Source organism: Sebastes umbrosus, chromosome 7 (genome assembly GCF_015220745.1).
Source record: "Sebastes umbrosus isolate fSebUmb1 chromosome 7, fSebUmb1.pri, whole genome shotgun sequence".
Classification (NCBI taxonomy): domain Eukaryota; kingdom Metazoa; phylum Chordata; class Actinopteri; order Perciformes; family Sebastidae; genus Sebastes; species Sebastes umbrosus.
The window spans coordinates 28,509,451-28,536,562 of NC_051275.1; the positions used below are offsets into that span (position 1 = coordinate 28,509,451).

The following is a 27,112-nucleotide window of genomic DNA, read 5'->3' on the forward strand; positions in this document are numbered from 1 at the left end:
GTTCCGCCTAATAGCGTCAGCTAACTGTAAATGGTAAGCGATGAATCTACCACAACAGTTTCATTGCAACAAAGACATCTGTCCAAATGAATTGATTTGGACCGCAGCCCACGTCCCTACGCTATATGATCCGGCTGAATATTGAAGTCGTAACCCTTTTATAACGGTGCTTGGCAGGGCAGCCTTTAAGAGGTTTGACGCTGAGTGCCCTTGACATCCCTCCTACGCCGGCCTCAGCTGTGTCGGCCGCGCTCCAAGACCGGGTTCAGGGCAGTCTCCCCTTGGACTGTCACCTTGTCTGGGAAGCTCACTCTGCCTGTTCTTCCCTGCGACTCTTTGTCTATCCATCTTCGGCTGTCGCTCTCTGTCTTCCTCTCCCTCATTTTCACTTTCATTGTCTCCTCCTCTTTCCATCATCCTCCCATCTCCACCTTCGGCAGAGGATGACAGTCACTTCAATTGTCCTTTCTGCACCTCATCTCGCTGTCTAGGGAGAGGCATGGAGCTAGAGAGCACAACACAACACACACATGCACACACACATATCTCTGACTCTCAGGAGGGAGTGCAGATACATAGGTGCATCAGTAGTGTAACTTCTGTGCAGTAGGAGTGGGTGAGAAGATTAGGCAGGAGACACCTGCACACACACATATACACACACACACACACATATCATTGTGTGCCAAGCTGTCAGTGACAGAGAGTAGCTGACAAGCCTGCTGATTGTGGGAGTGAAGTGTAAGGTGGTGACAGGTTCTTGTCAGGGCATCCCAGGTCAACCCTCCCGCTCCGCGTCTCCAGCTGTGTGCAAGTGCGTGTGCGCGTTCGTGTGTGCACAATCACTTGAATACCAGCACTTTGGCAAAAGAAGACAGCTGCTCATCCGTCTCTCCGCAGGTCTCAGATCTGCTGACTGTCACTGGTCCCTTGTTTGTTTACAATCAGCATCATCAGCAGCTGGTCCGAAATCAGTCTGCTGTCACACGGTGCGCATAACATCATGAGCACAGCTTGCCCTGTGTCTGCCCAGCCTCATTAGGTGTAGTCACCGCTGGGCTGGCTGAACGCTGGAGCTCACACAGAAACTCAGCACTTTTTTTCCCCGGCCCATAAGCACTTTTTCGAGAGCCCCGAGTCACACAGCCCTTCAGGGAGACAGTAGCCTGAAGGAGAAGTGAACTCCTGATTTTTAAGGTTTCTGGTTTGAATCCCTGCACAAGGCAAAGAGATGGAAGCAGGGGAGGAGAATGGAGACACATGGTCTTCTCTCTATTTTACCTTCTCTTCACATGCCCTTGAGAAAGCCCTTCTAATTAGACGGTGGTACTGGGCAGCTCCCATGTACAGTGTGACAGGAAAGTGTAGAGATGTAACAAAGGCTTCCAAACAGGGTGAATAATATGCTATGGACTCACCAGAGATAAACTTAAGTGATCACCTATGGGAGTGATGTGTTAAGACCCTGAGACAACAAGCTGGCGGCCAGTTCGGGGCTGCTATCGCCCTAGTTTTTGTGGTGTGTCTCGCACTGTCAGCTCTAGTCTGCCAGTGTCTGAGTTTTTTTGGCCGAGTCATCGTGTTGAATCGGCGACGAAGCCCATCAGTGAGAGAAATCACTCCGATCCGAGTAATGACTGCTGTTAACAACATTCACTGTAGCCTGTAGGTCTTTGAAAAAGACACTCTGCCTGGTAGCCTAAACAGAAGACTATAAAACTTGCAAATAGAAAGAAACTAACATTATTGCTAATTGCTAATTGCCAATAAAGTTAGCTTAAGATTTTTTCCTTTAATTGTAACCGTCTGTGTGTGGGCATTGTAACCCTAATTGGGACATTGTGTTAATAGGTATTCTTCCTACTTCTGTGGTAAAAAGGAGTATCTCGACTGCTGTTGGGGGGAATGAAGGAGAATAAAGTCATGATTTTGAGAGGGAGGGAAAAAAGGTATAATATTGCAAGAATTTGCAAGAACAGTTAAAGAATAAAAGGGTCCTGTGAATTAATAAGTAACAATTATAATAATAATAATAATAATAATAATAATAATATTTTTTAAATAACAATTTACTACAAGTTATCAAGTCTTAATATGACAAGAAAAATGTTTATGGAAAAAAGTCTTATACCACATAATAATAATTATAATACAGTGTGGGTATATAAGTACACAGAAAATGTTTTAGTAAGTATTAAACACTACTGTCATAATATTATGGCTTTTTGTCTCGTAAAATTATGACTTAATTGACATACCATTCTTTAGATTACTGCTTTATTCTCACAACATTGCAACTAATTTCTCAAAATCTTACAACATTTTCAGATATTTTTTCCCAAGAGTGGTCCTAATGCTCTGTCATGATATGGGGACTGAAACTAGTAACGCTCTGCAACAATAGGGTATTGTAAAACAGTTCAATGTCATGTGTCAGTTCGGCTACAGAAAAATGGAGATATCTTTTCGCAGGAGACAAGTGATTTACAGCCGATTATGCAGTTCAGTAACTAAATAAAACGGATAGAGCCGTGGTCGTGAGGAGTGATGAGTGCACATGACGAGGGTAGAGCCTTGGCCCACTGGCAACACATCTCTTTTATCACATGCACACACACACATGCATACACACACATCCCTGTACTTCTATCTTCTATCACCGTCTGACATCGAAGCCTGAATCCCCGAAGCCAATCCTCAAGCCTTACGTGCAGAGATGCAATATAGTTATGAGGTTATCTCTCTGTCAGTGTCAGGTTCTGACATGAAGAACTGTTTGGGAGTCTATGAATGATGCTATCGTGTGTTTGTATGAGTCTTTGCATGCACTCGTGTGTTGGTGTGTGCATGACAGAGACAAAGCAAAGGAGAGAAACAGTGATAGAAGGGTAAACCGTGATTGCCTGACCTTGCTATCCTTGCTCAACACAAAGCCTCTTGTCCCGTGGCAAACACAAGCCCTTTGAATCCATCCAGACAGTAATGAGAAGTCTTCCCACAACAATAAGCTGGATCCATTTATCAGCCAAGTGTAAGAGAAAGCGGACAACCCAACTACCCTTCATGGGAATTCAATCACTAAACCCTATTCTGTTTTATCAACAATTAATCTCCTTTTAGAACCTCACACTTGAACAGGACAAACAACGGTAGCTATACAGCGCCGTACAATGTGCGGCCACACAGAGAGAAACCACACCGACGCTTCCTCAACAAAGGCATGTGAGGAGTCGAAGAAGAAGAAGGAGAGAGTGTGAAAATGAGATAGAGAGAGAGGAATGACAGCGTTGAGAAAAACAGACGGCTGCACCGCTCCGCTGTGCGTATCATTTCCTCGGCTCAAGAAGCGGCAAATAAACAGCCGTCTTGTTTTTGGCTCCAACACCTGTGTTATTTCTGCACCGCCAGCAGCAGTGGCAGCAAATGGCTGGTGAATAGAAGTGGAAGTTCTCCTTTTGTCCTCAGACTGCTGAAAAGATATTGTTCATGTAGGAATTCTTCTTAGACATACAGAATTAATGCCAAATGTAATAAGACATTAGAATCCAGGCAATATAACACAGCGCATTAACAAGAGGAGCCTCACAAGGATATTTTTGCTGCTTTCATTACATAGGATTTAAGACATTTCAGGTTGCAATTGATTTTAATGTTGTAAAACTGACATAGTGAGATCCAGCCCTGTCTCCTAAAAATTACGATACCATTAGGGCCTTCAAAGCTAACGCGATAATAACACGTTAAATTTTGTCGAGGAAAAACTGGCATGGCCATTTTCAAAGGGGTCTCTTGACCTCTGACCTCGAGATATGTGAATGAAAATGGGTTCTATGGGTACCCACGAGTCTTCCCTTTACAGACATGCCCACTTTATGATAATCACATGCAGTTTGGGGCAAGTCATAGTCAAGTCAGCACACTGACACACTGACAGCTGTTGTTGTCTGTTGGGCTGCAGTTTGCCATGTTATGATTTGAGCATATTTTTTATGCTAAATGCAGTACCTGTGAGGGTTTCTGGACAATATTTGTCACTGTTTTGTGTTGTTAATTGGTTTCACAATAATAAATATATACATACATTTGCATTAAGCAAGCATATTTGCCCCCATGTTGTTTACTCCCATGTTGAACAGATAAATAATTTACGATTAATTTGCGATTAATCGCGATTAACTGTAGACAATCGTGATTAATTATTTTAATTGATTGACAGCCCTATTTTTTACTAAACCTAAACAAGTAGTTTTGTTGCATTTTCATTTTGTTTTGATTCAATTTACAACGTTAATCACGTGTTTGAAATTGTTTAAAACTGCGACCGTAATCCGTGAGAAAATATGTTTCCCTCAAAATGCATTTTGGTTATGCAGTTTAGTTGTATGCAAACGTAATTTTGTGGGAGACAGGGTTGGTGAAATCCCATGTTTATGAACTTTGAGTGCAGTATCCCTTTAAGATAGCAGTATGGAGCCGTGTTGATAGATATTTGCATTGCATGGTCTGTTTGGTTTTGGCATTACACTGTCAATAGAGTCATAAGTGAGCTAAAGATTCATTTAGTTTCTGAGCTCAGTCCTCTTTCATCATCTCCACCGGGAGGAATGTGTGGATGAGGATAGTTACTCTACAATTATGTGTTGACCCATCATTTAAATCACACCGACTCCTGACAGGAAGATAGCTGCCATGTGGCTCTGTTAGATAAAGCCTGGACCAACTGTCCAAACACAAATGCACACATGCTCAAACACACACACACACACAGATGAAAGTCCAGAATGGGAGTGGCAGGTATGTGTTCATATACATATACTATCACACTCATGCAGACAAAAGAAAATAAATGTCGCAGGGTCTTTTATGCTACTCGACTCTGAAGTTTCTCAAATCAGCTGCTTAACATAAATTAGCATTTGCAAAATAAATGTAATGTTTCTCACTGTGGTAAAGTGATGCTGATGAATGATGCATGAGGATATGCAAATGAGCGCCATCCAGTTGCCAGCTGAAGTTGCTGGTTTGTGATTCACATTCCTCACCCTCTCTGTCTCTCTCTTTCCCTCCCCTCTTTTGGAGGTGGGGGGCAATGTATGCATGCATGGACCTACAGAATGCCACTGTTGTCCCTCACTCCTACAGACTAGTTTTAATTGACATGGAAAACTTGTAGTTATTCTCACAAACTTAAAATCGCCAGTGCAATGCAAATCAGTATCCAGCAGGCATTTGTAGAAGTGTTCTTCTTCCAGGCCCCTCAACGCTTCCCAACTCGCTTACAAAAGCCTGCTGTTGCATATCCCAAAGGCTGCAGGGCTTTCAACAGTATAATGTGGGGGAAAATGTTGCAATTATAGGCACTGTCTTTTCAGCATGGGTAGCACCAGGCTGCTTGGCAAATTAGTGGATAGCAATTTGAGCTCGGTGTCCAAGAAGGTGTGAAAGGTGCGTTTAAAGAGCAGTTTAAAAAAATAAAATGAACAATAATTGATGCGCTGTCACCGCTCAGCTTTGAACATGTGGTATTCACTACATGTTTTGCATTTTGGACAGTCAAAAAAAACGTTGACTTTTTCATCTGGTTTTTCAACATATTTCATAAGGTTTCAAATAATAATTGTGAAGTGCTTCATTTAGCTGTAGGCAGCTGCATTGCAGCTTACTGTATAACTTAATTATTTGCAGATGTTTCCTGTAATTCTCAGTTATTACATGATTTATCCTTTTGGAGCAGAGTGATTTTTCCATGTATCTCTGACTCTAAAGGGTTAAACTCACAGTATTTCAAACTCCCACATGGGAGGTACTACTTTTCAACAGCTCCTAAAACAATGCTTTCTAAATAATCAGAGAACAATCACCAAGCATCTCAGCAAAGCTAATTTAATTTCTTTCTTTTTTTGCGGGTTGGGTATACATTTCTCTGTGATAGTCATGGAATAGTTTCGTTCTAAAAGTAGATATGCAGTCACTAAAATGAAGGAAAAAAATGTCACAAGCACAAAATTGGAACAAATTACGACACTTATCAATTTCATTGCATACTGATAGCCCAGTGGTGACACAGTAGAGCGTTTACATTTTATAGAGAGATGAGCTCAAGTTTATATGGATGCTTTATCTGCCGAAACTCGACAGTTCAGTGGTCCAAAACACCTTCTGTGACCACGAGTTTCTATTCCAGTATTCTCTCAGAGCAGAAAATAGACTGCATTTTGCCACCTATTTCCTCTGTGGTCCTCATTGTGGATTCTGTTGTTAGAGTAGCTCAAGGCTACTGACACTTGTGTGCCCCCGCCCCCCCCCCCCCCCGCCCTCCCAAACTCCAAGTATACCAGGAGAAAAGTCTGAGAACAAACGCTTGCAACATGGAAATATAATCAAAAGACGTACAACAAACGTAGTGTGGTTTGGCAGGGGTTCAAACTCTGACCTGCATCCACAGATTTACAGGTGGAGGAGGCAGCACAGACGTCTGTGTACTTATGTGAATGTGTGAACGAGAAAAAGAGAGAGAGAGAATGGGTCTACTGCCAAAAAAGCCACTTTCAAAGTCAAAAATATCTATCTATCTTTAGTTCTATCTATCGTTCTATCTATCGCTCTATCAAACTATCTATTGTTCTATCATCTATTATTCTATGCATCATCCTATTGATGTATCGATCTATCATTCTATCTATCGTTCTATCTATCTATCATTCTATCGATCGATCTATGTATTGTTCTATTGTTCTATTATTCAATCTATCTTTTTAATCTATCTCTCTATCGTTCTATAGATCTATCTATCATTCTATGTATTGTTCTACTGATCGAACGATCTATCGTTCCATCGATTGATCTATCTATTTATCGATTGATCTAACCTTCTATCGATCCATCCATCTATCATTCTATCTATCATTCTATCTATCTAGCTATCAGCTTAATGATTAATTGTTCACCAAAATTGCAATTCAAAAGCGCACAATTTATAAATTGCAGGAGTCACTATTGTAATTAACTAATTTACATGATTAACATTGAACGTTTAAGGTAAATTGGCAACTGTTGGTTTCACCAGCTATAATGACGATTGTTGCGGATATACTGTATTTACAGCTAATTAATGTTAATTCCGTGAGATCTATATAATTCTTAATGTTTACAAAAATAGACTGGATTGTGTGTTCTTGAGGTTAAAAAAAAATAGCGGGAAGTGAACAGGGTTGTTTGAATCTCCCAGTGAAACTGACGACTCATTATATCATCATTTAAAGCATTTCACCTTAAAAGCTCTGACTGGAGACCTCCGGCATTCGGGGCTGTAAAGCAAATCATCAGCGAAGCTAATGGCAGCTCGTTAGCTTAAGCTGCACATTGCTGTCAGCTGTATCATTAAAGGTCAGTCTGATATCAACATTGTCAGATATTACCAGCAGTTTGTCATTATTACCATAACTGGCCATCTATATACAATAGCTGTTATAAATAAACAGAATGTCGTGATTTTTAGTAATTATAATAATTTCTCTGATGTAATATATGCAATAAATATGTGATTAATCTTTAGCCATGATTGTAATGTGGCTGTGGGAATAGCACTGACTGAAATATTTCAGCATCTATTGGATGTATTGCCATGAAACTTTGTACAGATATTCACAGTCCCCAGAGGATGAACTCTACTGACTTTGTTGATCAACTGACCTTTCCTCTAGCGCCACCACAAGGTTGATATTTTGAACCACTAAACGGATTGCCATGAAATTTGGCACAGATATTCCAGCCCTGTCTCCTAAAAATTACATGCCCATGCAGCTAAAATGCATTCTGAATTACTTTTGGAAGGAAATCTATTTTGTCGCGGATTATAATTTATCTGCGGACGGCCGCAACAAGTGTTGTAGTAAAACGAGCGACTTTCCCCAGGAGACTGCTGTTCGTGTCCCGTGTGAAACTAAAAGTCAACGTTCACTTACGTAGTCATTTTTTTTAACCCAAACCATGATGTTTTTTTTACTAAACCTAACCCCGTAGTTTTGTTGCCTAAAGTAAGACAGAGTTGAATATTCACGGTGCCCAGAGGAGGAATACTAATGACTTTGGTGATCCCCTGATTTTTAATCTAGCGCCATTATCAGGTCAAATTTTTGGTTTGTCCAAGATTGGTTTATTACCAAATACCTTATATCAAGCAATGTGAGTATGCTAGCACAGATGGTAAACATTATGCCTGCTAAACATGCCAAAGTTTATCTGGAAAAAAATATATATTTGAAAGATAAATAATACTCTTTCCTTGTCCTTCCCTTACTTGATCGACTCGTTCCCTCTCTGCCACCAACTCCCCCTCCTTTCTCCAGATTAGCATAGAAATGTGGTTATATAGTAAAGTGAAATGCCAGGATTCATGGAGCTTTTCTAATGTGCACATTTTCAATCAGTCACCGCTTTCAGCGCTCCCTGAAAACCTTCAAGGAAATGTGTCTTCATCCCAGTTCATGCATGCAGGCGTCATGCTCACCATAGAGACATTACGCCTCTGCACACACAGGCGTGGGCACATGTGCATACACATGTACACATATACTGTACACACACTCTCTAATCAATTCCCCCTAGACAAGATTAACCAATCTGTCTTCATTACGCTTCATTAAACAGATAACGTGAAGCACACACTTCTCGTGCAGGAAGCTGTATTCTCCTGTGGGCACGGACAAAGATGCATGAAATGCAATTGTTTCTTTAGACAATGCATCATGTTCCATTCATCCTTCATGATTGGGTTGCTCTCTAAACATACCAGGTGAGATTACTGGCCATTAATTGCTGCACTTCAATAAAATAGTCGACACGCTTCCTGTCATCTCTCATTTGAATTCTTCTCTCTTCTGTATTCTTCGATCTTTGCAGTCACCTGGTTTTTCAGCACCAAACCAAAGCACTGAAGAAGAGATGGAGCTTCAATAGAATTTCCATGGCAACAGATTTTTCAATCATACCTCTCGAATCACGTTAATCTGGCAGTTGGTCCAGGGAGAGCTGAATATGGTCTGGCTTTGATCATGCGCCCACTGATCTTTCAATCAATATGAAATAATACTGTATGAGCTGACTTCCATCTCCATCATGCACTTGATATGGATCATTTAGTTATACTTCTCTTTCTGTCTCAAACATTGAGGCCAGACTCTGTTTTATAGATATTTGGCATTTGAGCTTCAGGCATGTATAAAAGTCAGACTGATGTTTTGTTGTTACCTGGCGATTTTGTGAGCATGAAATGGCACAGCATTTATGTGCGTTCACCAAAGCAGAACAGCTGTTTTTTCAACTAACCTCCCATATCAGAGTCCCCCGAAGTTGCCGGTTCACTTCTCAGGTCGCGACGCTTCGGGTCTCACGGAGCCTGCAGCCCCTTCACTCGTAACATGAGCATGAACTTGCCCACAATAGAGACCACTGACATTTACTGTTGTTACAAACAGTGCATTTCTCCCCATTCACCCTAGAGACCTCCTCCGTGCAATGTATTTCCACCGCTAAGACTCCCATCATTCCTTATTTTCTTAGATTAAGGGAAGAATCAGTCGATGTTATTGTAGTTATTACATTTGCTCAATCCTAGGAGACGCAGATAATTGTATCTTTTGGAGAAATATCCTGAGATTTGCTCTGTCGGCATACTGGCTACAAGCAGATGATTCCTTATTAGGTTTCCAATTTGCAATTTCCAGTCATTTCATTTCCCATCACGATGAAATGTATGTCAATTGGCTGTCCAAGTCAAATGAACAAGCTGTACATCATTGTATTGTGTGCAAACACAGGGTATTATCATATGCCGCATTAATTATCACACCTATTTCGAATGAATTGCTATGTCACACATTCACCAAATTAATTAATTGTCACATTACAAATGATGATATCTCAGGGTCTTCGCACTAATGCTATCTTCAGATGTGTTAAAAAAGACAAAGTGCAATTAATATGGCAGCACATTAAAGAGTTTGCCATTTCCCCTTCCTGACCCAGCCACAGATCTTTAATAAGACATAGCAGATATAGCAGATCTTTCCTAATGAGACGCCGAGACGCTGTGTTCTTTACATGGCTAATTAGCAGGATTGCTCATTAAACAATTAGTCTGATATCCGTCTGATAGTCTCCGTGGGTTTCTTCCAATCAGTTCAGATGTGTTGTCTGACATTTGCAGATACTATTCCTCTGTTAATTGTAGCTGTCAGACAAACAACTAATAAAAGTCTGCTTAACAAGTTGTTGAATATTAAATGCGCTTCCAGTTTAAGAGTCAATCTAAATCATTCAGTCGGAGTCTCGCGGCATGACCTGACTGTGGATTTGAATTAACTTAAGAGTACGGAAGCATGCTGTAGTTCAAATTGCTGCCTTTTTTATTTAGCCTTTAACAAAAGCGAGTCTCAATGGATTTACATTTGTCTCCCACACTCCGATGTCGAAATTTGGAGGCCGTTGTCTGACAGTTATGTAACTTTACAAAACCACAAGCACAACTACTTCACACAGACCAGGAGCAGTTATACAACCCTGTATCATACCGAAGCGTGTAATAGACTCGCCTGTCCACCAGATGATAGCCATTCAGTGGCATGTACTGCCTCGCCATGGCATGAATATTACACATGTGTATGAAGGTGCAGTAATAGCAGGAGGCAACCAAACCACTTAGTTAGATTTAGGAAAACCGTCACAGTTGGCCTTAAAATAAGTACGTAAAATATGTGAGGAAACAACGGAACACGAAAACACGTTACAAACATCACTAAGGCAACTTACAAAACAAAACATCAGTCTCTTGTTTGAAAGTCCTGTGTTTGCTGGACCCATCCAGCTCCCCTCCTGCCCGCCCCATGTGTCTTTTTCCACTCTTTAAACTACGTCACCACTTTCTCTGAGTGTTTAATATTGCCACGGATGAGTTTACGATGTAGGTAATTGAAATCCCGGTGCATCTCTGGCGCTAAAGGGTGCCTTGTGCATTGGTATCACACGCCGAGGGGCATGACAAGGAGGATTGCACGCCCTGTGAATGAGAATGGGCTGATTATGCTGGTTTAAAGTCAGTGGGAAAAGTAAGAATTGAAATGAAAAGTAAATTGTGTTACTCTGGAACAGAGATCAAACATTAACTTTGTCTTCATCCCACCTCCTTCTTTTCTCTACTGTCTCTTTTGTCTCTCTCTTTGTCCCTCCCTCAATCCCTCCTTCATCTCTCCTTCTATCTCTCTGCAGCAGAGCCGTTGGACGGAGAAGAATACCTGGACATTATAGGTATCATGCGAAACCAAGCAGGTCGTTACGAATGCAAGGCCAGCAACGACGTCGCCACGCCTGATGTCAAATACGTCAACGTGGTTGTCAGCTGTAAGTAACCACACGCTGCGGCGCCTGCTATATTCCAAACTGAACAATGATCAACATGCTCACCACGATTCATGTTTCACACAACGGATAGAAAGCGTATAAAAGTCAAGATTGGAAATTAAGTGTAGAGACGTGGTGAACATAGTGTGCGAGAGCGTGATGGCTGAATCTTGAAAGTTTTGGAGCACCCCCTTCAGTCTTCTCAAGATGAATCCAGGTAGAAAGATCTCTAGCTTTGATTGCAACTGTCATTACCATGGTAATTCTCACCTACTATCTTCATTTAAGAGACACTTAGCATTTCAAAACAAGATCACCTAATTACATCTTGTCAGGGGTCCATGTTAGATCTGACGAGTGTAATGCATATGTTGGATTGATGAACAGCTCATTAGACATCACAAACCAACTCCCCTCCCTCCCAGAGGAGTTATATAATTCTCTTTGATCCGAGCAAATCACGTATGGCTGGTTGCCCAATTTGTACTTTAGCCAAGTCTAAGTGCCTGTATGAAATGATAAAGATTTCTATATTAAACCATTTCTTAGTGTTTAATCCCAAATGGAAAATGGGCATTAATCCACATATTTCTGGCCGTTGTGATGTTTGTAGAAATCGTTGTGTGTATATGATGAATGTTAATAGACTTGATGAATTAAAAGTTTTAGCTCTGATTAGTTTTCTAAGTCAAGCCCCAAATGTAAATTAGTTCTTGGGGCTTGAAGGCCTAAATATTCGAGCTGTTAAAGTGATAACGCAAATTCGTTTTAACGCCACTAATTTCTTTACACAATAACGCAACTTGCAATTTTTTATTAACCTCTTGAAAATTCGTCGGGTCTCTCAGAGGTTGTACCAGGCTCAGTTTTAAAGCTAAAGTGAAGATACTGGCATCATATGAAACTAGAAAAACCTGAGAAATCCATTGGTGCCAACCATGTCATACTTCAGAAGAAGAAAGAAAGCGACATACTTGTCGTGAAGGAGGCTAAATAACGCTCCAAACCTACACTCAATTTTGGTTAGGGAAAACTGATATGGTCATTTTCAAAGGGGTCCCTTGACCACTGACCTCAAGATATCTAAAGGTAAATGGGTTCTATGGGTACCCATGAGTCTCCCCTTTACAGACATGTCCACTTTATGATAATCACATGCAGTTTGGGGGCAAGTCATAGTCAAGTCATCACACTGACACACTGACAGCTGTTGTTGCCTGTTGGCATACTTCACAAATCTCCCTTTAAGGTACATTTTGACCAGATAAAACATGTATTAATTAATTGGCTATTAATCATGATTAATTATGGACAATCATGTCATTAATCCCCATTAAATATTTTAATCGATTGATAGCCCTACTGAAAATAGAATTAAATTTGACACTACAAATTGTGGCACATAGAGGAAACTTTCAATTCCAAGATATTTGTTTGTTTGTTTGTTTGTTTGTTTGTTTGATCAGTGACATCCAGTACAGAGAATATATCATTATATGAAAGGGCTTGCCTTCTGACATACTAGACGAAGTGAAATTTATTCACTTTTTAGGAAAAGGAAATCAGAGCATTTAAAAAACAAATTGGAAAGAGAACACAAGTGTCGCATGCAATGATTTTATTAAGGAGGAGCAATGCACTTCATTTTGCAGTACATGAGAGTTTGGTTATTGGTTTTAAGATGTAACTTGTTTCAACATTGTGTGACTCTGCAGATCCTCCAACAATAAAGAAAACCCAGAGCTCAGAGACTCCAGTGGGCCGCATGGGGACAATGCATTGTGACGCCACCGCTGTGCCCACACCAGAGTTCGAATGGTACAGGGACGAAAAAAGGTAAAACACATTTACACTATCACTCCTCACATCAATGTCACAAATAGACACATGTACAGAGCTGCATACATGATAGTGAGATGGCAAAACACTTGGACAATTTCTGAATACTTTGTTCTTTACTACTGTAGAACACTTCAAGATCAAATAACCAAGGAGAACAGAAACACTTGCTAGATCAAACATAACTAAACGCACTGATTTAAGATGACGTCGCAAGCTCGGTCTGTGTAGTTTTTATGCTTTATCCCAATCAAGAACTAAGGCAGGGAGCTACATGAAGTGTATACTACCAGTCAAACAAGCTATTAAATAGAGCACCAGCCATTAGTCTCCTTTATCACAAACAACCATATCAACTGTAAGAATGATCCTTCCAAAGCTGCCGTGCTCTGAAGCTCCTTCAGTATTACTGTAATTACCTCCTGTAATGTTTCCAGGGTGGGAAACCTTCAAACAACAAAGTGTTGTTGAGGAACGCCTTCACAACAAAAGCGTTAACTGTATATGCATCGCAACAGTTTGGTTGACGCATGATTTTTAGTACCAGAGCTTATTATGTGCTCTCTTTGGTTCTGTATTGAAACTATGGCTGCGTTCCGAATACTACACATACTTTTTCTTTTTACTTTTTGTACATACTGCAGCTGCCGTTCCAAAGTACGTACTGTTGCATGCAGTATGCATTCGTACTGCAAAATGCGACCGGATGTAGTAGGACATCCTGGTTTTTTTTCGGCATACTGCATTTGACATACTGTATGTGTATTGGGACATACTAAATCTTTTTCTGGCATACTAAATAGTATGGTAGTATGGATATTGGAACGCACAGATTCTGATTTGTGATGAGTGCTAATTAGTTACAGATGTGGAGTCCTGCTGGCGACATGTATGTGTTGATAGGTTGCTGAAATATTCTTGAATTGACTTGACCTGACTCGCCTGGAAGCAAGGAGTCTTATTTCACCGTCATTAGAAATCATGTAATGAGGCAAAAATAATGAGGTGTACATTGAATTAACTTAGGCATGACCATGGCAGCTGCACAAGGCAGTTTACTGTTGTGAGCGCAATTAATGAACAATTAATGAATATCATTTCTTTCTAAATGACAAATCATATTGAGCTCTGTTCCTTATGCAAGTATTTGGTGAATACTGAGCATTAATCTCTGCAGCCCAGTCGCACAGCAGCTCATGAAATAGTCTAGAAATGTAATGTATTGATTCTAGACATCCTGTTTGCATTCAGTTTTCCCATCTGAAATACTATCAATTAAATTACAAATTTACATTTACATTACTATTTCATATTTCCTTATGTTTATATTTATTTTAATTGCACTATTCTGTGCCTTAGATTATCATTCTACTTTACTTTTATCTTTACGTGTGATTTCCTCTTTTATATATCCTTATTTTATGAGCATTGTTGAAGGAAACTGAGACCAAAGTAGTTTAATTTTGAAAAGACTGGAGCTGAAATTGACACGTGCGTAGAATCAGGGCAATTTGTGTCTATGTGCAGGAATCAAATACATTAGATTTTAGGACTATTTCACAAACTGCCGTGAGACTGTGTTGATCGCTGAGCTGCCTTCAAACCACAGGACTGCACTGAGGTCCAGCCTGTGATCTTTTAATGAGCAGTCCTTTTTTTTAATGGCCTGAGTCAGAAACTTTCCAGACTAGTTTTCTCCTCATCTCCCAAATGTGGCAGCAGCTTCATCACTTTGTTCTCAGTGTCAGGCATGCTCCGTATCATTTTACTCAGTGGCTATAATGGATCTCTTTGATCCCTTTGTCACATCTGCCCTCACAGTGGTCCCATTGTCACAGCCCAATGTTAATTTGATGACATCATGTGCGTGGTTTGATAATGACTAATCACCCACTTAATCACGCACTAAGCTGTTATTCCGTCGTTAATTGAAATAACTGTGTGAGACAGCGGCGGACTCTGTGATATTCTTTCGAGAAGAGAAAAGGGAGAACAGATCAGGTGTCCTCCTGCATGTAATTTATACACCGTAGTCACTGAATATCTCAATAACCCTTTTTCTTATACCACAAGTAATTCCACTGAAATGGAAATCAGCTTCGCCGCGCTGCCAAATCGCAAATTGTGTGACCAGACACAGATGTTCATCGGAGGGCGATCAATTTAAGTGTCATGTGTGTGTCTGGAAAACACTTGAAGAAGGATCGTAAGTGTAATGACATTCAAAGGCAACGGCAACCCAGTCCCTCCTTTTCATCATCTTATCATTTAATAAGTCCACCCTCTGCAGCAAACTCACCACCTGAGTCAGTTTGGGAACAGAGGGGCTTGAATTGGGGGGGCAAAAAAGCTAATGATAAGAAAATTGCACATGCAGAGCGTCATGATCTGCAATTTCACTCCCACCCAAACCACAGCGGTAAAAGTTCACTAAAGATTGGGAGGAAAATACTGGCGGAGTGTCACAAGTGTTATCACAGATATGGTCTCTAAAGTAATAGGCCTATCACAGCAGTGCTTGAAAAGAAAGATTTATGGTCGTTGAAATATTTTTGCATTACCTGTTGTTTCCAATCGCCATCTATCTCAGTTGTTTTGTCCCCTGGAGGATTTTGGCGATGTGCCTGACCCCCCTCCTGCCTCTGCGCCAGTGGAAATTGTTATTGCACTTTCTCCTTGGATGATGATGTTAATGCACCATAATAATATCATTTATCTTTGCTTGGATAGTTAATTTCATAGTCCCCTCCCCAAGAATCAAAGCTAATGCACTGTAGCCTGTTGTGTCTTATTTACCTGATTGTTAAGGTCTTGCTCCTGCGCTTGTTTTCCCTTCTAATCAGTTTAACCTCATCAACACACAGCTTATCAGTGGACACCCTGTAATCTGCAGGTGAATTAATGTTAGTTACGGTTGCTGTTAAGCAGTGACTGTGACAGATTTACCACTCAAAATTCTTAGTCATTTTTTCAAACGATGGGTTCTTTGTTTCAGACAGAGGCAGACAGCAGTCTTTTCATTTCCAGCCGACAAATACAACACATTCTCACTCCCAACTCGTACTCAATACCGCCGTTTGGTCAGTGCCCCTCAGCATCGGAGACCGATGCACAGGGTATCTACCTTACATTGCTTTTGGACGAACCAGGGACGCCGTGTCAATATACGCTCGTTACATGTATAGTGTCCTATCAAAATAAACTTCTGTTTTCACAGCAAGTTAGGGTTAGGAAACGGTCATGGTTGATGTTAACTTCACTGACGTATGACTCGTGACTAGCGGTCACGTGCTTCACGGGACTTTTAGTTTCACACGGAAGACGAACAGTGTGGGTGTAAGTCCTGTGTTTGTTTGACCCATTCACCACCCACCCCTTCGACCTGCCCTGACCGTCGAGTAACGCAGCGGGTGGGTTTACTTTGGCGTTAGTTAAAAGCCTGATTCGTCACTAACAGTTGCTAAAGGGCGCCTCCATGTGTCGGTATCCAATGCCGAGGGGCACTAACCAAATGGCGGTATTTGACGAGTTGGGAGTGAAAACGAGTTGGCAAATATTGATTTTGCCAGCTGAAATGACAAGTAGCAGATTTAGCGGTAACTAGTCAATGTATCTTCACAATTCGTATATGATACAAAATGTTATTTTGTTATTTTTCCTGCGAATGTCCAGCAACACGAGCGATCACAGCGCCTGCGTCAGCCCCTGCGATGTTAAGGCAACAAAACTAGGCTACTTGCTTAGGTTTAGGAAAAGATTGTGGTTTGGGTTAAAATAACTACGGAAGTGGCGTTACTTAAGTACAGAAGTTACGTGACAAATAAGTCAGCGTTGACTTCTGGGTTTCACTCGGAACACGTACATCGGCCTTTAGATGAAAGTCTGTTGTTCTAAGACCTAATCATCCACCCCGACCACCACTAAGCGGACTCTGTCACTCTTTATACTACGTCACCCTTCCTGGCTCACGATTACGTGGGTTACATACGAATTATACTGCATTACTTTTTATAGTTATAGTTATGAACAGTGTATGAGAATAGCCTGAACTAGTTAGACAATGTTAGCTCCGATTTAGTTGAAACGAAGTCTCCAGCTGGCTTGTTTTTTTTGGATTTGGATTCTCATTATTTCAGCCTCAAACATGAACGCTGTACTTTGATCATTTCTATATTTTTAGAAGTACAGTCAAGCTTTTCTGAAGTTTTCCGATTAGCTTGGGACCCTTGTTGAATTAAATCTTCTTTTATCTCTTCCTTTAATGGTATTTTGACAAACAAACTAAACTGTCATGTTTAATACTTTAATTACTGATACCCCTCAGATGCGGGATTTATCTTTTCAAAGCCTCACTGTATTTGACATTGATTAGTTGTTTTCCATAATCCCCCGTAATATTTTTAATATCTTTAGTTTTTGATTTTTTAATGTTGTGAGGTACGTTAGTGTTGCAACTGTTTCTATACCCCTCATACAGTATGTTAATGTTTTATTAACAGTGTGACAACCCCACAAAATGAAATGGATCTGGCCGCTTTGGCAGCTTCCAACTTTTCATTTCCTCTTGGTGGGTTACGTTACCCCAAACAAATCACACGGCGGCTCTCTTGGAATCGGATCGAGGCACATATTTTTTGCTCCAGTTATCTCGTGCCAAGTTTCAAAAGCATCGCTCTCACCTGCCCAAACAAACCAAACTGAAGGAGTAAACACTTCAGGGTTCGAACAAACTGCTTGGCACCAGCTGGTGAACACACACTGGGCTGCAGAGCTCGCTCCTCTCCTCCTCTGACTAGAGAGGCTTAACTCACCTAACCTCGTGCATATCCATCCTCTGTCAGTCTTAATATCTACGCGAAAACGTGGACCTCCTCAGCTAATGTTGCTGATCCTCTGAAACCCTGACTGACCACTGACTGCGCCAGGATCTGAGAGACTCCATGGCGCTTAGAAACCCAATTAACCTCAGTAGGGACCGATACATCATGATCTGAAAGCAGCTGGCCTGAAGTTCATAACTGAAAAATATTACTACCTGGCTGTTATGACTTGCCCTGCTTCTTTTCTCTCTTCTAACGGCGGTCCATGATGGAATTAGATCAAACTGTAAATTGCCTGCCCCTTCAGCCTTGTTTTTTCAAATGATTATGTAATGTAATCCCTAAAGGAGAAGCTACAAAGCTGGGAAATGGTGGAATATTGTCCAGTTATGCAGTAGCTCTTATGCACCTCATAATTCATTAAATCTGAGAATTGTGTTTGTAGAATCATCCGTCGTCTGTCTGCTGCTCCTGTTCATTGTGCAGTAAATCAATCCACCCATGTTCAAAACATGAGAAAAGCCAACGTGAGCTGTTAGCCAACATGACAGACAGATATGTTTGTTGTTTTGTCAGCTGATGCATGGCTGTCGCAGAGACCAAACCGCTTTCAATCATCGCTGGGTTACAAGTCTCAGCAGGACTCTCCACTTGATTTCATTTATCATCGGCCTTGAATCATAACAGGCCTGTCACTTTCTCTGGCAGTGATAACCTACTTTAGATGCTCCCACACGCCACAGAATCAGATCTGCCCGTCTGATGATTTGCTCTGGTCTTTCATCTCTACGGGCCTGCGACCGCAGCTCGGCGCGCACACTGCACGGGCTCTGCCAAATAGAGGGGTCAAATCATTTCAATCTAGGGTTTAATGGGAGTTAGAGTCAGAGTGGCTCTGTGCATCGAGAAGTAATATCCACTGGAGCACTGCTGCCCTCTATCTGCGAGGATATGTATGATACAGTAATGATGAGCACACTTGGAAAAACTTCCCTCCAGAAAAAAAGGTAGACGTTCACGATTTCTGCCAACTTCTCTGATAATGTATTCCAGTCTATTATGCCAGACGAAGCTGGCAGAGAAAAAAGGCATATTTAAGGATGAACTTGAAATCGAATGTGAGAGAAGTTGCAGATCTGCGTGCATGTGCCAAACGCGTTAAAAGTTAAAATGGTGCAGGAGAAATGTCGAGCTCGATAAATGCTGATAGAAAAAGGAGTCACACTTTGGGGGCCAGAGATCCAGTTTCCTGTTCTTTACGCTCCACTCTTCTGCTGCTGGGTATTTGAACTCAAAGCAAGTGCGCAATGAAAACAAAATACAATTTCAAGCTGAAACCTTCAGTGTGAAAACAAAAGAGGGTTCTATCTCTTTTGACCCGTTTAGGTCAGTTTATTCCCCCTGCTACTGCATCATGCTCTGTAATCTATAGTAAAAATAGCTGTTTGCTTTCCGCTCCCTGTAGTGCTGTGTATTATCTGGGTCTCTCAGCATGCTCTGTGGGCAGGCAGGCCTTTTTAATAGTGCAGTCACCTCTCAGGAAGACACACTGGAGAATATATCTGCTGCTGGCCTTATCGTGGGAGTGGGGTTTGCTTTTAGATGAAGTAGGGACGCTGCTGGTGCACTTGCCCTCCCTTAGCTCTCTCGCTTTCAGACACACTGCCACCGTTCCCAAGGTGTCCCTATGGGATGGACCTCAGCACTTTATCAAGTCCCCCGCTCCCCAGTGAGCCAAATTATGCTGTGCCATGATGTGCGTTTTCCTTTTTATGTTAATACTTTCTATCAGCCAAGTATGTGTCAGCACAAACTTCTCGCTCCCCCGCTCCAATTGCGATTACCACATTACCCAGACTTAAGCAGGATTAAGTTGAGGCGCCTCAAATGAACTTCACCTCACTCATGATACGAAAGGGCTCAATCAGCTCGGAACAAGCCGAACCCATTATGTGCGCCGTGTTATTTAAAGAGTTCTATTAGGTTGTTCATCAGCGAGGTATACAGTCTGAGTCAGCAAATTGTATTGATTAATTTGTGCTGAAAGGGGTTCAAGGTTTGACATAATTGATTGGCAGAAGTTTGGTGGTCATTAAGACTCCCAGAAGTGCAGGGAAGGACTTCAGCAGCATACTAATCTTTCAGCCGCGATCCTGTTTGTTTGTTGACAACAAAAATAAATAAAAGAGAACAATGAGGAAGAAATTGACACACTGCACAGCAAATGTCCATATCTACATATTTCCTAAGCAATGTTTATGTCACATTTGCACTCTGCTGTTAGGGCTGTCGTGATGTCCCTGCGGTGATAATGATTGACTCAACAGCGCAATATGCTGTGTTTTTTTTGCAAATTACTTAATTTATCCTGATTTTAATGCTATATAAATAAGCTTTGTTTTTAGGCTATTAGTATATTGTTTATTTTTAAATGACAAAGATACTAGTTATATATAATAGTTGTTTTTTATTAAATGCAGAACACAGAAGGGCAATGACGCGCAGTTTTCTTTTCAGCTGAGACACTAAATGGTGCCTTCACACGGGGTCGTGTTTACCGTGTTTACGAGATGAGTCCATATGAACGCCTCCCTCATGCCTCTGAAAGCTCAGAGTTCACGAGTTGTGATTTGTTTGTTGAAGTTTTCAGAAATGGCGGAGTCCAGGGAAGGTAATTTTTCGGTACATGATAAGTGAATATATTGTAATTTGAGTCGTATATTGTTTTTCTTCGTAATTTCATAATAGGTCTGAGGAAAATGTTGATATTCCCAACGGCCTCATCTTTTTCCTGTCATTATGCCTTTGCATTTCCCACTAGCTAGCTTGCTAAATTGTTAGTCTCTGTGGCTTCTAGACACCTACAGTAACATTAATATTGCCGTTGCTTAGCAGCAGTGTTCTCACGACTTGACCACTTGAACGCCAAGCATATCATGTACACGACTTCCCATGTTGTAGATATAAGCTCACGAGTTTCATTTGAAGGCACTATTAGGTGGTATTAGCTGGTTGCTATGATACGGAATATCCGCAGACGTATAAATGTCAGTTCTAAGTAGAGTACTTGCTCTGGATGAAGGAAAGGCTGAAACACGTAGGGAGAGAGGACGGACCCGCCGGTCTAGGTGTATTCATTTCTTCTCCATTGTTGTTGTTGTTGTTAAGCACTTGTAGCCCACATGTAGGATGTGACGGTTGGTCTATGTGGTAATTGTCCCACCCGTTCTCCATTGTGATCGGATGGCTGGATAGCAATATTGCTGTTTTGTCATATTAACAAGTTGTTATATTTCTGCAAACTTAAAATGACAAAAAATACATAATCCAAAGGTCGAGGATTGTTTTCTGGTAAATGCATTGTCAAACTGTTAATGAAAACGTTTGTTCCAAAATGAGAGGCTCATCTCCCCTCGTAACAATCACAACGCCTACACTCAGAGAGTTCACTGACATGACGCTGACCCCTGCTATTGCAGAGTGATTGCCAGCTTGAAAGTATAACCATCGTTATGGAATATGATTAATGTTGTCAGCTATGTGGAGAACTTTACTCACATAGAGTACGTAGAGACATTTGTATTATAATTGTTGTGTGTTTTGTGCATTTCTGAGATTTGGTGGTCTGTTGGGTAGATTTGTTTTAAATATCTACTTCAGTCTTCAGTGTGTAGTAGTTTTTCGGAAACTGTCACATTATTTTTTTTGTTAATTAAATAGAACATCATTTATACATGAAGAAACAAGTGTAAAAAGTGTTGACAAAATGAATGCGTCATGAAGTCATTTTGTGAAGAGTTTCGCAGATATCTATTTTAATAAGGCGGTAAGTGCTAGAGGCAGCAGTATTGTGCCTCTGGGATGTCACACCATAGTCAGAAAACAGCTGAATCTTCTCAGCCATGTTGCTGTAAAGGCTGATAATCTGGAGTTATGAGCTGTTGGCAAGTGGACCCAAACGCAGAACGTAGACCAGGAAGCAGATGAAGTTTAACAGGTTTATTGAAGGAGTTGCTGATGCAGGAGATGACCGGGGCGAGGCTGGAGAACGGCAGGAAGGAGAGGGGGGGAATGGAGAGTGGCTGGCCAGTGTAGCGGCCAAGGAAGCAGGGGAAATGAACAGGCAGGCAGACGTGCGAACAGGATTTCTGGAGCACAGGGAACAAACAAGCATTAGATGAGGTAACAAATACATGAGTAGAGTGACTGGAGTAGGGGGGTCGTATATACAAGGTAACACCCAAATTGCGAAACTCTCGCAAGATGGTTAAGGTTAGGCATTGATCTTGAATTGTTAAGGTTAGGATTTACCTTGAATAGTTACGGTTAGTCATTGACGTCAAACGTTTGAGGTTAGGCATTGACGTTGAACAGTTGAGGTTAGGCATTGACCTCGACCGGTAAAGGTTAGGCATTGACGTCGAACAGTTTATGTTAGGCATTGACCTTGACCGGTAAAGGTTAGGCATTGACGTTGAACGGTTGAGGTTAGGCATTGACCTTGACCGGTAAAGGTTAGGCATTGACGTTGAACGGTTGAGGTTAGGCATTGACCTTGACCGGTAAAGGTTAGGCATTGACGTCGAATGGTTGAGGTTAGACATTGACCACGAATAGTTATGGTTGGGCATTGACCTTGATTGGTTCAGATTAGGATACGTCGTTGTGCAGCGAGTCTCGCAAGAGTTTTTGTAAGTTTTTGCAGGATTTCGCAATTTGGGGGTTATCTTCTAGACACAACCGAGTAGAGGACTGAGCATAGCTATCACTGAGACTTTAACAATGATCTGGCAATGAGTGGAAGGTAGCTGAGGTTGATACTGTATACTGTGGGTTGATGAGCTGATTGGTGTGTCCGACACACACACATAACAACTCAAGGAGACACTAACCAGGGACATGGAAGACACAAGAGGACTGGGGGAACACAAGGGAGAGACAGGAGTTCTGCTGTGGCCGTGACATCTAGTCTATTTTTTCAGAAAAACTCAAAGTGTGTTTTTGCGTTTAGTAAAAAAATCTGCATAAATCGTTGTTTAATTATCCTTTAATGAAGTCCTCCATCTCTTTTACCTGAAGAGACACTGCAGACGCTATTATTTTGCCCAAAATGTCACTAATTCCCTTTTGGCTTAAAGACCTCTGATTTTCATTACTTTGCAATTTACTTCAAATGGCCTCGTTTCTGTATGTCTCTCCTCTCCAGGCTCTCCAATGCCCAGGGCATCAATATCCAGATTCTTGGCACGACTACCATTCTCATGATTGCCAACGTCACCGAAGAGGATTATGGGAACTATACCTGCGTGGCCTCAAACCGACTGGGCGTCCAGAATGCCAGTCTTTTCCTCTATAGTGAGTACAGACATTTTTTCCATTTGCTATAGCTCACAGTTTGAATCCAGAATGGTAGATTTTTGTTTTAAAATACTTAACCCCAGAAAATATAATTGTGACACCTCTAAGAATTTTATACCTCACAAAGCTGATAAAGTATTCAGCACGAAATGTCACAGTAAGGTTATAATATCACTTCCACTCATTTAAATGATTGTGAGTTTCAAGGTGAGATTGAATGACTTCAAGTTGTTATTCTATTAGCCTACAATCCCATTGAATCATTGACAATCAGCAGGGAGGAAACTCACTGTAGTTTTTTGTGCTTCTCTTTAAGCTTTACTGCTTTGAGCTGAACAATTGGAAGCAAGTACAAGAACTGAAACTTGCTGTGTATTCATTTTTAGTCATTTTGCCTATAGTGGACTCAACTCTGCACGAGAGTAATTTAACCCTCATGGAAATGCAAGAATGTGGCTGGAGAGGGAAGGTGACATCTGGTGAAGTGAGCTAACGTTCAAAGGTTTTAAGTAAGCTCAGAGGAACAGGTTACTCCCTGAATATGTTCTCAGATGATCCAAATCCACTTTCAACACCCCACAATGTCTCAAAATGGGACAAGAGCGTACTGAAGTTAATGTTTATCTTCAAAATTTCCATAACTGTCCATTCAGCTTGATGAAAAATACCTCAAAATGGAAGCTTTGAATTGTAATTTTGTAATCACAGTTTATTTGTTATACACCGATCAGCCGTAACATTATGACCACCTCGGTGGGTTCAGAGCTAATTTGCTGGTAATGAATACATATGGAGGTTGATGAGAGCAACTCGGGCTAAATAGATGCCAAAAAGCTCAATAGAGAGCTACAGAGTTGAGTGATAATTCTCCATGATTTTAGCACTACGATTGACCTCTTTACAGTGGTGGAAAGTAACTGAGTAACCTAAATTTACTCAAGTACTGTACTTAAGTAAAGCTTGAGTATTTTCCATTTTATGCTCGAGAAACAAGTGGTATTACTAGAAAGTACAGGCCGGACCTTGCTGGTTGGCAAGCTCCTTCCTCTTCTCAGCTCCCCCATCCCTGCTCCCTCATCCCTGCTCTCTCCTACCAGCTCCCACCTCCATCCTCACAACTCCCTCCTCACTTTCCTCCTCATAGCCCCTCCTCTCAACTCCATCCTCGCAGCTCCCCCCTCACCTCCCTCCTCCCACCTCCCCCTTCACCTCCCTTCTCCCACCTCAACTCCCTCCTCCCAGCTCCATCCTCCCTCCTCACAGCCCCCCCTTCTCACAACCACCATTCACATATTGGATCAATACTCACCCAGGCTCGTGACACATGCGTCCCACTTCACACCACCTCCAAACTGCAGCAACAGCTCCCGACTCACGTCCAGCACCTGATCATAAGAAAAAGAAAATTAGGGAGGCACTATTTCAAATACATTTTTTTCTAGCTGCTGTGCATGTGTTGGTGAGGATGTTTTCTTCATTTGCAGGTGTTTTCTTAAGTTGCAGCACGTTGAGCTTTCTGGGCCACTGTATATTTCCCCAGTTTATGCCTCTGCTGTGTTCTCTGAACCATAAATTGGGCTTGAGCTTCCATCAAAGCAAGAGAGGCATTAGCACAACATGGCCACCAGATGTCACCAAACACCTCTCAAAGTCTGTAGTTCCTGGTTCAGAGGATGTGCATATGTCAATATGTACATACGTTAGAGCACTAGAATAATTTATTTGTAAGTGGCATTACTCTATATCTACAGTAAATCAATTTCTCTCTCTCTCTCTCTCTCTCTCTCTTTCTCTGTAGGACCTGGGACAGGTCGAGATATAAACGGCTCTGCCTGTGTATCTCAATCACTGTGGCTCCTGCTGGCCTGCTTCGCCTGCCTTTTCTTCAAGTGTTAATACCGCTGTCCACCTCTTCCTCTTCTTCCTCCTGGCCTTTCTTCCTCCTCCTTCTCTCCAACTCACCGACATCCTTATTGCTACCTTATTATCAACTTTACCGACCCCTACCCCCAGACTGTTTGCATCATGATACGAAAGCCCAATGTGCTCTCAAGCACTGCTTACAGATATTCCGAAAAGCGATGGGTTATAAGTAAATAAGAACAACAAAAAAAACAGTGAAATGAAGGACAGAACAAGCAAACAGTGCTCTTTTAAAGAATTACATTGTTCTTTTCAATTCGTATGCACTTCTTTATTTCTGCTATATCTTGTCTTCGGGTCTGGATCGGGTTTGTTGTGATTTTGTCTTTATGGGAAAGCAGAGGCACCCGCTCACAGGGAAGCCAACAATCATTTGTCTCTAGAAGTACTGAAGACAGAACAGTATATTTCTTCTTACTCCCGTAGATGCATTATTTTAACTTAAATTGTAGATTTAACTGAGTGTTTAACCAGTGCATTAATGAGCAACATGCAAAGTATCTGCCAAATATCCATAAACTATATAGATTTGAAACTAACACATACAGAAATCAAAAGGGAAAATACTGTAATGAGATCAGAGCTTGATATTGAAGTCTGTACTACCATAATCTGATGCTACTAGACTGAAATGCAGACATAGAGCATTAGTCGAATATCTCTCCAATCAATGACATTATTTCTAGATGCAGCAGCCACTCGGGTTGTTGCTGTTGAGCCCAGAAATCGAGGATGCAGTGAATAGAATCGACTTGATCCTACTGAGCTAAACCATGCGGAGTGCAAACCAGGGGAATTTAGTTTATCTGGATATTGATAGCTACATCTTCATTCAGTGGCTTTGCAACCACTCGCCTTTATTCCAAAAGAATCCCCTCTTTTCTTTTGCAGCAGGAAAAGAAACACAGTAGGTTATAATGATGCGTACTGTACATAGTAAATTTTGTATTTCTCTATGATAAGACAACTTGTTCTGCCACTGTAACAACAGGACACAGGAGAAAATTGTCGCAGTGTATGTTGCTTGTTTGATGACCAACCAACCATACTGTGCAGTTTGTCTCTGCTCCACAGCAGGCTGCACTGCATTTAGCTGCATATACTGTACCACACACAGTGTTTGCTCTTAGTTTATGAGTTTTAGGATCATTCTTCTATACTGCTGGAATTTGGATAAAAATGTATGACACCAATGAATGACTTACTTTTTAGTTTTTCCTCTTTCAAAGAAGTATGCGTGTTTTAATATGAAATGATACAGAAAAATTCATAATATATTGATATTGAGGTTGATTTTTTTCTGTCCTTACCTCATTCATTTTAGTTGTGTGTGTATATATATACTTGAATCCAATATCCTTATACTATATGAAAAGGCAAATTTTATGTGTCCATGTTTCTGAATAGGGTAGCAATTTGTTGAGGACGATTAACTTGTAGATCTATTGAATCTCCCTCCCTGTTCTATCATGTGAACCGAAGCCCATTAGAAAATGATGTTTTTAAAAAAGCATATAAAGAAGATAGTTTTGTGCAGTTATTATTGTACCTATCCTTGAGATGATACAAGTGATGGCGTATATGATGTTAAATGGAATGGAAAATTATGTTTAGCCTGTGATACCAGGAATTTAATAAGAGAGCAGCAAACAAATCAACGTATTCTCATACAACCGTTCGTATGATATCTTACGAAAAATCATTCCTCTTTTTTCGTGTGTTTTCAAAATAAATTTCCGTCTTCAAATAAAACCTCTTAATTAAGTTTAGGAAAA

The 27,112-nt window shown here is 41.1% G+C and overlaps 1 protein-coding gene across 5 annotated transcripts in view; it reads left to right on the plus strand.

Moving 5' to 3' along the window:
- LOC119491416 (limbic system associated membrane protein) overlaps positions 1 to 26,859 on the plus strand; it is a 622,005-nt gene extending 595,146 nt beyond the window's left edge. For 4 of the 5 annotated variants that reach the window (XM_037775451.1, XM_037775452.1, XM_037775449.1 and 1 more), the window contains 4 exons: positions 11,266 to 11,397; positions 13,113 to 13,233; positions 23,263 to 23,411; positions 25,213 to 26,859. In XM_037775451.1, the coding sequence (XP_037631379.1) occupies positions 11,266 to 11,397; positions 13,113 to 13,233; positions 23,263 to 23,411; positions 25,213 to 25,310 (500 nt within the window). In that variant the 3' untranslated portion in view covers positions 25,311 to 26,859. The remainder of the gene's footprint in view (positions 1 to 11,265; positions 11,398 to 13,112; positions 13,234 to 23,262; positions 23,412 to 25,212) is intronic. The other variant, XM_037775448.1, reaches the window with a different exon arrangement.
- The last annotated feature ends 253 nt before the right edge of the window (positions 26,860 to 27,112 follow it).